The following is a 13,320-nucleotide window of genomic DNA, read 5'->3' as shown; positions in this document are numbered from 1 at the left end:
TGTATGCAATATCCTATCTGTATAAAATATAAGGCAAATTGATGTAACAACCACCTTATTACAATAGCGCATGAAAAATTCTATTCTATTCTATTAGTATAGTGCATTTTAATAACATTACATTGTGCCAATGTGCTTTACATTATCCCTACCCAAAGCCCCCAGTGAGCAAACCAGAGGCGACAGTGGGAAGGAAAAACTACCCCTTAGCAAGAAACCTTGGGAGGAACCAGACCCAAAGGGGGAGCCCATCCTCCAGGAGACGGCCGAGGAAGTTAAAGTCCAATGAGCAAGAATTGCTAATTAAATATTAAGGATTCCAGAACCTGAACCAAATGTTTCTTGATTGACAATTTCCTAAAATCTTATATTGATGTGATGTCAATACTTTTCCCTCTTCCACTGCTTATTGTGGTCAGGGTCACACGGCGGGGGTTGGGGGTACAGTGCAGGACCCGAATGGGTCATAAACAGTTCAATGAAAACTGGTAATTGAAATATTACATAAACAAGCTCACGTGTAAAAGCCAATAACATCCATCCATCCATCTATCTATCCATATTCTGTAACTACTTTTCCTTTGCAGGGTCTTGGAGGGTATCTCAGATGCTTTGGCCGCAAGGCATATAGAACAACCCAGGATGTGTCACCAACCGATCACAGTGCACACTCACACATCACTCACACACCATTCACACCTACGGGCAATTTGGTAACACTAATTCACCTTTGCATGTTTTTGGACTGTGGGGGGAAACTGGAGTACCCAGAGGAAAGCCCACGATGACATGAGGAGAAGATGCAAACTCCACACACACGGAGCCAGAGTGTATAAAAACATTTAAAGTTTTAAACATTTAAAGTTTAAAAGTGTACAGAGTGATATAATAACACAGTCCATGTGCCATGAAAATTCATATTTGCAGTAATAAACTAAAGACATCTGAGAAAGATAAATCTGATGTGGTTATCAGAAGTTTTTTGTTTGTCATGGTCATAAAACTTTGAGTAGCGGAATGAGTCATATGCTGCTTTTGTTCTCCGTTTAGTACCTCTGACTAACAAACTGATCCTAATGTGCTGGTGTTTATTTGCTAATTCATATCAGCTGCCCTAGACTGTGGTTTTATAATGTCATTTTTGTGCACCATAATTTTGCCATAGAATTCCACGTTTCTTTATTTTGAGAGTTTTTATGTTGCTTTCAATATAACAATAGAGAGCTGCTGGCACTATTAAACAGACAATGCCTTTCTTGAAATGACTGGTTAATACAATGAAATGTAGTCTGTTCACATCAGGTTTTAAAAATTTCCTTATGTTTTGCTGTGCAGTTTGTTACCATTCTTTGAAGAACGGAGATTAATTTTTAAGTTGCATTTGCCGTCTTTTTCTTTTTTTGCGCATTTGTGCCCAGATCTCATACTATTTTACAGTTTTCTGAATATTTGTCAAAATATCATACAGTTATGCTACAAGTTTAAGCAAATCACACTCCACCTGCTGTTATGTCACCTGACAGATACTACCAATGATACTCGTTTCAAATATTTTTACAGGTATTTATTCTTGACTGATAATTAAATGCTGCAGTATGTTTATGATTAATTCCAAATTCATATTGTTTAAAACTGATGCAAAATGTGTGATGTACAAAAATGACAATTAATGAGTACTACTACTAAAACACTTGTATCTCCTTGAATGTAAACAATGTCCTCTTATCCCCAGTAACACAAACATAGCCATTTTCTGGTGAGCCTTTGTAGTACATGCATAGACAGGGCAATGTACTGTTGTATGCAATGCAGCCATTTAAACTGTTGTTTGCCATTGTGTTTATATACCTTAGGGTTCTTACTCATTGCAAAATGTTGGATTCATGAGGTACCTCTTCAGCTCTGCTGTGATGTCAGTGTTTGGTAACAACAGTAGGAGTTGAGATGTCAGATATTGCTAGATTTAATTCCTAATTTTGAATTTAATTTTGAAGAAGTTGTTTCTCACTCTATTTTTTTGGGATCTGGTCGTTCTGAAGCTCTTTTTGGGCAGCGGTGGGTCACACAGGGTGAGTCTACCTGCCATATGTGTCCCATAAGTTCTTCAATTTTTATTTTAGGTAGTAAAATTTCAGACTAAACAGCAACAGAAGTCTTTCTGTGAAAAATCTGAGAATGAGTCAGCAATGATTAGTGAAACCTCTTTCCACCATATTGTCATAATTATATATGGTTTATATATGTATATTGCATTTCTTATGAGATTGGAAGCAAAGATGAAGCTGTCAAGTTTTTAAGACAATGTAGTATTTAGGGTTACAAGAAAGTTGGATCCAACCTCAGGTCTTTCAAGCAATACTTCATGCAGAATCTCAGATGGATGAGTGTCCTGCCGTTTCCATGGTAATGCTTAGTGTATAAAGCCTTTTTCATTAAAGCCTAATTTCCTATTATGGGTTGTTGTTAAAGGCAAATGTTACCAGGAATAGTCCATTACTGATATAAAATATTCAAGTTAACTTTGTGATTAACTTAATATTGATATTGAATATGAAATATTTTGGTAACGCTTTACTTAAAGCTCTCATTTATAATGCACTATAGATACCTTCATAATGCATTATAATGGTTGGTATAAGAATTAATAAAGCATAATAGTATCTTCTATTGACAGTCATAAGGCATTATAGTGTTGATTATAATGCTTCATAAGCTCCAATGAAGCTCTCATCTATAATGCACTATAGATACCTTCATAGATACATCTATGAATCTATTGACTATGGGGCAGCATGCAACAATGGGTGGTGTGTGGCTCACTGGGGAAAGCCTCTGTGTTTGTGAGCGGAAGGTTGCTGGTTTGAGCCCCCCAGCTCTGCTCCAGGCAGCTGCCAGATGGGGGGGGGTTAGACAAAAAAAGAGTGTTTCCCCACAAGGATCCATAAAGTTATTTAATTAAAAAATGCACTGAATGCATTGTAATGGCCTGATGGCTCAGTGGGCAGCACTGCTGCCCCCCACCTTCTGGCTGCGTGTGGAGCTTGCAGGTTCTCCCTGGGTTCCCCTTGAGTCCTACAACAATCCACAGACATGCTGCCAGGCTAATTGGCATTGCTAAATTGCCTGTAGTGTGATGGGCTGGCAATCTGTCCAGGGTGCTCCCCAGCCTTGTGCCCGATGTTGCCTGAGATGGGCTCCGGATCTCCATGTAACCCTGATTAGGACGGATACTTTTTCATTGTTAAAGTTCTCGTTGTTTGTGTGCTTGGTTTGTTGCCAAATCTGGTTTGAGTCTAACGAATTAAGGATTTGTTCTCACTTTTAACCCTTGTTGTCCATGACACTCATTTTACACTTTGAGCAAACTCAGCACTTATGCTGGATGTGGATGTATACTGGTGATTGTTACCGTAAAGATCCTAATAAATTTGCATGAGGGATACGGTGAACTTGCCTTATCCCATTGTCAGGACTGCCATCCGTCACTTAATGCAAGACGTTTCAACATAGAATTTCTCTTCACCAGGCGAGCACCAGGTCCAGTCTGTGGTCCAAAAACCATCATGCTTTTGAAAGAAATCAGTATGTAATCAGCATTTTTAGAATTCTAAAAAAATGTCACTTGATGTCTCCAATTTTTAAAAATAGAGCTTCCAATATGCGTCACGTAAATGATAAAAGTAGCCCTGCTAACTAATCTTGTGCTGAGAGCCAGCGCCCATGACATAGCACCTGCACTGCTGGGTCTTAATCCATTCGTTTGAAATCCATAAACCGTGGTCCCCATGGAAACGCACAGGCCGCACTCCTCCTTCTACAAATACAAAACAATTCCTGTAGGGCTGTATTGAAACTGGCGCAACGTAAAACACTAAACAGTCTCTGGCTTGTTATTATTATTATTACTCTCTCCAATAACAAGCACATGGTTTACATGCACAGTTGTTAGACACAGGATTACTGCCCTACTGGTTAACTTAGACGGCCCCTCCCAACAACTTAGACTCCCCCACAGCTGTTAAAATCGTCTATAAGCCATACTACCTCCTCTTATTCCTATGTCCAAGGTACAGTCTGTAAGCACTGTGATGCCAAAGACCTGTTTTCTCCACAGAGTCGGAGCCCCAAAATAGCAAATCCCTGCTTACACGCTACATGATCAGTGAGCACAATGGTCAGGGACACTTGATGTTATCTCAGAGAGTGTTAAACGTAGCAAGAGATTAAGGGGGAAAAAAGCAGGCTGAAAATGTCAAAACAGTTTTAAAACACCGATGACCTCAAATTTGACAAAATAGTAGCGACACAATAATTGAACTCATTTGCTTTTAATCAAGGTATCACATACAATCACAGTCTGAAAAGTACAACAATAACCCATTAGAGTGTGTTGGCATGGACCTCACACATACCTACAGACGTTACAATCTAGCAAATGGACATTCATTTTACAATAGAACTGTAGCGTTGAGATCTTGTTTAACTTCTTCAGACATAACCTTCAGAAGAACAAATGTCTACCTCATCAGGTAAAATGTGGTCATTTCAGTGTATAAGGACACGCCCTATATTCAAGAACTTTGGTATTTCCTTCCAATAAATGTACAAAAGTTCTCTTTTTCGGTGTGACATTTCTACCTATGCCCTCGAGTAATTAAATATCCAGTATACTTTGCATAAATATCTATTAATCTGTAGGCAGAGAAAAATATTAGCACAGTCAGTGCACCATGAGTCACTTTGAGTCACAACCTGTACTGCTGAGGCTAATCAAAATACAGCAGGATGTTTAAATTTCTAATTAACGAGGTAAAAAGTCACATGAACACACATTATGGATTATGTGTAGGGACACTACAAATCAGATCTTTGTCCAAATATATAAGACAGCATACAGTTAAGATGAGATTTCAGGCCAGTGTTTAATTAGATTTCATTACAGATTTCCAAGCATGTAATTGCATTTACTCTAATTTGGTTCAGCAAAGCTAGATTGTCACGTAAACTACAGGCTTGTTTTTATGGCACACGGTGCTGTTTTAAGAGAATGCCAATCAAAACGGCAGCCTTTCCCTGTAATATGTCTGCCATGGCACATCAAATAGCAAAAGTCATCAAACAGCGTGACATCTCGCCTGATTAATGTCTGAACTACTTATTTTTAAGAGGACCCTAGCGTGCATGCATGCTACAGTCATGTGTGAGTAAGAATCAGAAGGCAAGTCAGATATAAGCAGGAATCATGTGAGTGTGTTAGTCAGTACAAAGACTTTACTATACGGTACACAGTCTACCTAAGCCACTCTTTCTAAGACCATTAGTTTTTCACTGCTACCATTGAAAGTTGACCCTACATACAGGCACTTTTTTAAAAAACAACATTCTTTTTAAACTTAATATACAGAGTACAGCTCAGTTTATCATAGGTGTAATGATCACGACCACACTGAGGAGATGACCTGAAGTTCAACACATCATAGGTTCACCTGACTGTACTTGATTTATTTTGATGGATGTTTCACGGAAATAAGAGCCCCTTAAGCAGGAACCAATCACAGCACACAACACTAAGCGTGGAGCAGAGCAGCCTTCATGATGAAGATACAAGCTTCACATCTGCTCGTGGCTCTGTCGAACGAGAATTTCCATCCCGACACACACTACCGACAAATACTGTTCCAGCTGATGATTCTTATGACCTAAAATAACCTGAATGTGACAATCCAGGATTTGGCAGGACAAACAAAAGCAGCGGGTGATCTTTCCTCCGATTCAAACCTCTGTCAAGCTACTTATTAGTGCCTCACCCTCCTGTAAGGACACGTTAGCACCAACTCACGGGGGGACCAGTTCTCCTCAGCAAATGGCCACAATAAGTTAAAGCTGTCTGCCACGTCCCCAGGAGGTGATGAATATGTGAGCGACGGAGATAAAAGTGAGACCCGCCGGCCACCTAAGGCCAGAGATTTGTTAGAAATAATTTGATTACAGGGCAGAATGAAAAATGAAACTAACCAACAATAATACCCTCATTAGCTTCTATTTTTACATGCTTACTCATCTCCTTTGGGCAGAGCAGACATCGGTCTAAATCAAACTTCATACTAAAAATAGTATATTTAAGGAAGTCAATCAGCTATAAAGTCAAAAGCACAAAAAATATATCACAAAAAAAATCACATCCAAGAAGCTTTGTGGAACGCTCCACAGATACAGTTTATAAAGGCAGAAAAATAAGATTAAAATCCCCGAAATGTTGGACAGCTACTTTATATTTTTGGTGGAAAAACTGAGGTGACATACATTATATACAGTTTAAACATATACAGATTAAATGAAAATATTTTTGATGCAACATAATGAAACAATGTACAAATGTGCTGTTTAGTAAGGCTTATGGGTGACATTATTCATATTCTGTAATAACACTCAGATAATCAGGTAACTACTAGTCAAACTGATAGAAACTGAATCAGATTTAGATTAAGAGGCAGGCATAACGAGTCCCACTCGCAGGTTCCCAAAACGCTGAAGGAGATTAAGACAGTGACATCGTTAAACTGTTCTCCAGGTTTCCAGTGGTTGGTTTTTGATACGCCACCCACCCTCCTCCAAAATCAGAGGTTGTGATCACAATCGAAGCTTGCATTTGCACATCAGATTACAATGAGACATCAAAGGGCCTCAATGTTCAAAGAATTTGTTTCAACGAGAACGAATTGCACACACGCATTCGGTCATCACTGTTGGCTGTGGCAAATTGCGTCCAAAAAATAGATTCAATAAACTGTATGAAATACAGAGTACAGCATGCATGTGTCTTAAAACGTTGACTTGTGTTTTGATCAGTTAAACATAAACTCTCTTGAAAATGTAAGCTTACATAACTAGAAAGTTCCTTTGATCCTATGACCAGCTGGGCAGATCTAAGGAGAACCAGGTCAATATGTCCTGTCCCGGGGTATCGACACACCTAGAGTCCCGAGAGGAGCTTCACCAGTGGGATCTCCCTCTCCCCCAGCAGAAGATCCCTCTTCAGACTGGTGCCCTTGTTGACCACCTTGATCTTGATGGCCAGGTTCTTCAACTGGGAGGAAGGCACAGAGTCAAAGAAGAAGTCCTCGTTGAAGATGGGGTTGCGACTATTCTTGATTATGGTGCTCCTCTGCTTCTGCAGCTTGCCTGGGTTCAGGTAAATGGCCACGCAGCAGTTGATGCTCTTCGTGTCGAACAGCTTGTCGTACAAGTCTTTGGCCGCCAGGACACGGATCCGCAGACGGGCGGCACCGGGATCATAGTCGGTGCAGAGGCGCAGGTTGCCGCCCTTGTGCAGGTTCACCGTGTGCTCCCGGTGCTGCCGGTCTGGGCCCGGAAGGTGGTCCCCACCGGGAGCCATGGGACAGTGGATCCGGCGCTGGACACAGGGACTGGGCTCGGCAGAGCTGCACTCATCTGTGGACAGGGAGCTGTGGCGGGCGAAGGTCCGCTTGGCTTTCACCACCTTGGCCTGCGTCTCGTGGGTGAGGATCTTGAGCAGCGAGGCGGAGCGGGACAGCAGCGGGGAGCTGAAGGGCGAAGATTCCGCCGAGGAGCAAGTGTCGCTCTCGCCGCCGCTGAAGTAGCGGTACGGGTTCATGTGAGCGGCGCTGAAGTCCGCCGGGTTCAGGTGGTTGCCTTCAGCGGCGCCCTTGCCTGCGGATTTGCGTTGGGAGTTGGGTGAAGTGGCGGGACTCGTGTGGTCACTGTGGAAGAGGGACTCCTTCCTGCGAGTGTGGGGGCTCTCCATCAGAGTGGCAAAGCCGTAGGACGTCTGCGTCTTCGGGACGTAGGGGAGGGACATGGCCGTCTGAGACTGAGGATCGGCGTTGGTGTCCCCAGCCACCGCTTCATCCGCCGTCTCGATCTGGATGATGTGGCGATTGGCCGCCTTCAAGAGGTTCTTGGTATCTCCTGCCAGCTTGCTGACCAACCGGGGGCTGCCCTGGGGCTTCTTGCCGCTGATGGCCTGCTCTGAGGTGGAGGGATGCGGAACATCCTTAGGCTTGGTGTCCAGCGTCTCCACCTCCGGGGGGCAACTCACCAGCTTGGGAGGGATGAAGAAGTCGGGGATCTTGTCTGGCGTCAGGACGTTGCTGTAGGCAGCGGTCTTGCCCTGCCTGTCCCCACCGTCGCCCTGACGCAGCACGTTATTCTCCACCGATCCACGGATCTTGTCCAGCACCCACATGCTTTCACAGGACTTTACTGGAGTTAAAAGATTGTCCTTCTCTGCAAACAGGGGCAGAAACAACCATTACAGACAAATACAAACATCTCTTAACTGCACCTCAAGTCTCACTGTGTCTCTTCGGCCTGCAAGTAAACTACGAATAGGACTTAAAATGTCAAGATGTTTACAATGCATGATGAACCCACAATTGACTATACATTCCTACCAGTCAAAACTACACGTCAAGTCCTCAATGATCCTCAAAATATACAAAAGTTCTTATTCAATAACCGTCAACCAAAAAAAAATGGAAATTTACCAAGTTAAAAGTTTTACATCGGCTCTCAAAGCGAAATTATTAATAATTATATAGATGACAACTTTCCACAGGAATACTCTGCCAGCTTGGCAAGAATACAGAGAAATGTCAAACTGTTTTGTTTGCTATCAAGTTAAATTAGCTCAAAGACTTTGTCATAACTGGCTCCTGAACAAAGAAAACTGTCCTTCAGCTGATAAAAACAGGAAATGTGCAAACATGATGATTCTAAGGTGCCTTTATATCTGCGATCTGTTCCTGCCATACAGAAAGGTCAACATATCATTTCAAAATAGCACTCTGTCCTTTCACGTCCTTTTCTCATTCTGTGCTTATTTTACCCATATAATCTCAGTTCTCAATTCAAATTAACAATGTTATTTGTAATATCACAAAGCCTGCATATTAAAAAAAAATCTTACATCTTTATTTAATCTCTTTCCTTCCTTTTTCCCGTTTTGCATTACTTTCTCTAATGATGTTTAATGTATCACAACACATCCATGTTGTGAAAGGCGCTATATAAAAATTAATTGAATTGAACTGAAAATTTCTGAAGTTTAAAAATAACTTTAATTGATTCATCCATCTTCTAACCAGTTACCCAGTACAGGACTGTGGTAATTACGAATGTTTAAATAAATTATGTCTAAATTTTCTAAATCATTGTAATGTGTATTAGAACGCCCTGTTGGGGGTCTCAATGTGCTGTGCCCTGAGATGAAGGGGCATTCCATCCAGGACGTGCACCAGCCATGCATCCCGTCCTGACTGGGGAAGGACAAACCAGGCTTTATGTGCCTCTCTAGTATGTTGCTTTGATGAAAACCTGTTCCTAAATAAATAAATGTAAAGCAGAACGTGCAAATTCCGCATACAGACGTGCAGGGATGGGATTTCAACTCCCAGCACTTCGGATGTCAAGCAACAGAGTTGATTTATTCTTCAAGCATTTAAATTTAGTAATAAGATACAACTCGCTAAGAATTAGTGGAGAGGGTGTGCCGACATTCGGAGGCCTATCTAAAGAACGTCAAGGCCGGCTTGGTTCACCCTCCTTGTGTCCAGTTCTGGTTTTGTTTGGTACATTTTCATTCTGTCAGTCTAGTGTTCAGTTCCTTAGTTTCAGTGTTTCTTAGAGTTTCCTTGTCCTGTGTTCGATAGAGTAATTATTCCATCTGTTCTCCCTGAACCATTGCTATTGGTGGACTAGCTGATGCTTCACTCCTGCTTCCTTGTTAACCCGGTTCTGTTTGTGTACTTGCAGTACGTTCCCACCTGTGTTTATTTCTTCGGTGAGTCATTGTTTGTGTTATGTTACTGTGTGTTTGTAGTTCTGTCTGTTTCCTAGTCCTGCTCCCAGATTTTGCTCTGGTTCCCTTGTTAGTTGTTCAGTTTTCTTTGTGGTTAATTTAGCTAGTCTCTTGAATTACTTACTCGGGTTTTACCCCTCATGGTCCCTTTACTTTGTGGTTTTACCCTTGTGCTCTTTTTTTATGACATCTCTTATGTTAGACGGGTCGGTGCCGACCCGTGTCTTAAATCAGCCATAAAATACCCCGTAATAATTATTTATCATCCAATTTGTTTCTTACCTCTTGGATACCTTGTTAGGCTTCCTTATCCATGAAAAGATTGGTTTTAATATTTTTGGTGTGGCCTTTCTTTTGACACCATGCCTCTCGCTTTCAATAAAAAATAATGGTAAAATAAACCTCAAGAGAATTATATAAATAAACTGAATTGGTCTTATCTACCCTTACATGTATGGACATGCCTTGCCTTGATTTTGTTTTAATTTATTTTGCTTAAATAGAGATTCCTGACAAAGTCAAAAAGCCTTGATGCAGTACACACATTTATCTGGTGCATTTATGCATTTTAAACTTACAAATGGGTCATTGCCGACCCCAACACCAGAGTGGATAGAATCTTGACCAGAGCATTTATAATTTAGCGATAAAAAAAAAAAAAAGTGTGTTTAAATAGAGGTTCCTGACAAAGTCAAAAAGCCTTGATGCAGTACACAAATTTACATGCTGCTTTTATGCATTTTAAGCCTAAACACCACAGGAAGGTTAAATACACCTCTTTTGTCTTGGAGATGCAAGTGGATCATCCACCTTCTTTCTTATGCACCATGCCACACTGCTGTGACAAACAATTACTTTGGCATTTTTGATCGTAATAAAATTCTTTTCAGGGCAGAAAACTTATGCCTTATGACTAAGCCCAGGAAGCACAAATTTGATTGCTAACATGAGGGAGGTCATGAGAAGTCCTTCAAAAACCTGGTTTTGCTGACCTGTGACTGTACCAGAGAATGTCAGAAGCCAAAGCTGAACCACAGAGAATGGTCCTGTGTGAATTACACTTGCTCGAGGGCTGAAATTACCGCTACAGTTACAACTTTAAGTTTATGTCAGATAGTGGCAGTTTTTGGTGGTTTCTGCGTTATGGTACCACCTGGCTTAGGAACCTTCGTAGTAAAATTACAGAATTGAACCCCCCCTCCCCCAGTTAGTTTGCTCCTGACCAGACACGTAGCCAGTTTGAACCCTCTTCCAAAATAATTTCTGGCTTCAGGACTGCCTGTTTATATTAAACAAGTTGAGGCACTTGCATTAAACAAACACCGTTGTTTATACTATTGCTCACAGAAAATTAAATGATGGATTACCCAGTAAATCCCAGTTGGTTCGTATAGTTATATTCACATTAAGACCAGTAGGCTTCATGGTGATATTCGTGACATACTTCGTGACTATCCGTTTTGTTTAACGTGTCAATCACACATACAAAATATGTATAAAGTGTTAGCGGGTTATGTGACTTAGAAAGGACGCACCTAATTACCATTTGGATTATAAGGAAATACCAGAACGAACAATATAATCACTGCAAGCCCCGGTACATGTAGAAATTCACTATACTCAAGGTGGATAATGCTGGCAACACTCGAATCTGTCATCTATGAATGATCCACACACAAACTCTCCATCCTTCCGATTGTCTAGAATTTTGCCATATCTTTTTAACCAATTACCGATTTTCTCTTAAATAGCATTTCTGTTATGATGGCTTAGAAAATTCTATGTGCACTATAATTATATGTAATTCGGTTTCCATAAATGGTAAGAAAATTACTCCCAATCAGTTTGACTTTTAAAAAGCGGCGTAGATTTCGGGAAGTACGTGTGAATTTTCCGTGCAGTCTAGTTTTAGAGGGCAGCACGCAGGCAATTGCAGGTCGGATTATGTGGAACAATAAATATTTGCTCGAGACAGTAACTATAATTTTAATTACCCACGTTTGATTTTTTGATTATACGTCGTAGTACATCGTGGGTTCGAACATCTATATAGGAAAACTGCTCACAAGAGAAATAAGTTGTAAATTTCATGTGTCGTTGTTATTGTGCTTGCAGCACTCATTAGGTATTATTACCCATGCACTTAATTCTACATTGAATGAAATCTACGTGTTTGGTTTTAAAGTGCATTAAACAGAACGATACACGGGGTAATATAGTCTGTTCAACAAAATATAGCCCAACCAATATTTATGCAATAACTTCGTTTTATGTTAATCGTACAAGATAAATACAAAGGGGACGAAAAGAACTGGCGTCTATTAAAATTATTCGTTGTTTGAAGCGCTGTTTCGCATCGACACTTACTCACTTCGCCGATTATGCCGCTTATAACTTGGTAAAAAATGCTGGGCACAGCCAGTGCACACATAACGTAATCAGCGGCATCAAAAGTGGGGAAAAAACCCCTCAAAGGTCTCAATTAAAACTTCAACTTTCCTGTTCTTTTATCTTATGTTAAAATTATACATTTCACAGTAAGACTATAACATTACGACCTTTATTATGTGTTTTATCGCTTATTGTACTATAAAAGCTTTCTGCATCTGTATTTGCCCTTCACTTTATCCCCACTTGTAGGATTCACCGTAAGGGACTTACTGCGGGGTGGTGGGGGTCTGCAGCGCTGCTAACAGGCGTCTCCGCGGCTCCGTCACTTGCGCTGCATCCTTCCTTCCAACTTGTCGCAAACTCGCACCGCCAAGGCGGCTCTCAGCGCGTCCGCTGCCCATTATATGCGCAAACCGCGGCTGCCAGCTTTCCGTCAGCCAATCAGATAAGCGCAGCGTTTATCCTCAGGTGGCCGTCAGCATCCAGCGGTGTTTCCTACATGCTTTCCAGAAGAAACACTTTACATTAAAAATAAAATCCCGTGTGCGTCTTTCGATGCTGGTTCGGTAAACAGGCGATGTGATTGGGTCATAGTCCCAAAGAAAAACAAACCCATAACCAGTATGCATTCAGGCTTATCAACTTTGGTCAGCTGGCTGGAGTGAAATTTTCAATTCGAGACAAGTCTGCACCCATATGCGCACGCATTTGCATGTATGTAACGGTTTTATTACCATGTAAATAGTCTGTAGGGTTTGCAAACTACTCCAACGCTTTTGATGTAGCCAATTTTAGATTTATAAAAGGAATAATACATTTACCGCAAGATTTATTTGTGAACGTGAGAGTCTGAAGGCTTGAGTGTCACGCCAGACTCGTGTTGCAATCCTGTACATTATAATATGAAGAATCGCAAGACGTTAACGATCTCCGTTTTTTTCCTTCCTTCGTAACCATTGTAAGTATGTACGTGTACGCCCGCTGTTCAACCGCTGAGCTTCTTGTTCAACATTTTCTATGACGTTCCTCATTTCTACTTACAACTTACGTTTGCTTTTTTTCCCCATCTCTAATTCATTTATCTGACA

The 13,320-nt window shown here is 41.0% G+C and overlaps 1 protein-coding gene across 1 annotated transcript; it reads right to left on the bottom strand.

Annotated features, from left to right (window-relative positions):
* Window positions 1–4,312: 4,312 nt before the first annotated feature.
* LOC111860176 (C2 calcium-dependent domain-containing protein 4C) lies at window positions 4,313–12,841 on the bottom strand. Its single transcript, XM_023843615.2, has 2 exons — window positions 12,503–12,841; window positions 4,313–8,268 (listed from the first exon to the last, which is right to left on the bottom strand). The coding sequence occupies exon 2, from the start codon at window positions 8,225–8,227 to the stop codon at window positions 6,974–6,976; it is 1,254 nt and encodes a 417-aa protein (XP_023699383.2). The 5' UTR covers window positions 8,228–8,268; window positions 12,503–12,841; the 3' UTR covers window positions 4,313–6,973.
* Window positions 12,842–13,320: the final 479 nt, after the last annotated feature.

Source organism: Paramormyrops kingsleyae, chromosome 15 (assembly GCF_048594095.1).
Source record: "Paramormyrops kingsleyae isolate MSU_618 chromosome 15, PKINGS_0.4, whole genome shotgun sequence".
Taxonomy (NCBI): domain Eukaryota; kingdom Metazoa; phylum Chordata; class Actinopteri; order Osteoglossiformes; family Mormyridae; genus Paramormyrops; species Paramormyrops kingsleyae.
Note: the sequence above shows the minus strand (reverse complement) of the source record. Positions and strands in the feature narration are given on the sequence as shown.

Coding starts and splice junctions, on each gene's coding strand:
- LOC111860176 (XM_023843615.2), bottom strand. CDS start 8,227: ATGTGGGTGCTGGACAAGATCCGTGGATCGGTGGAGAATAACGTGCTG.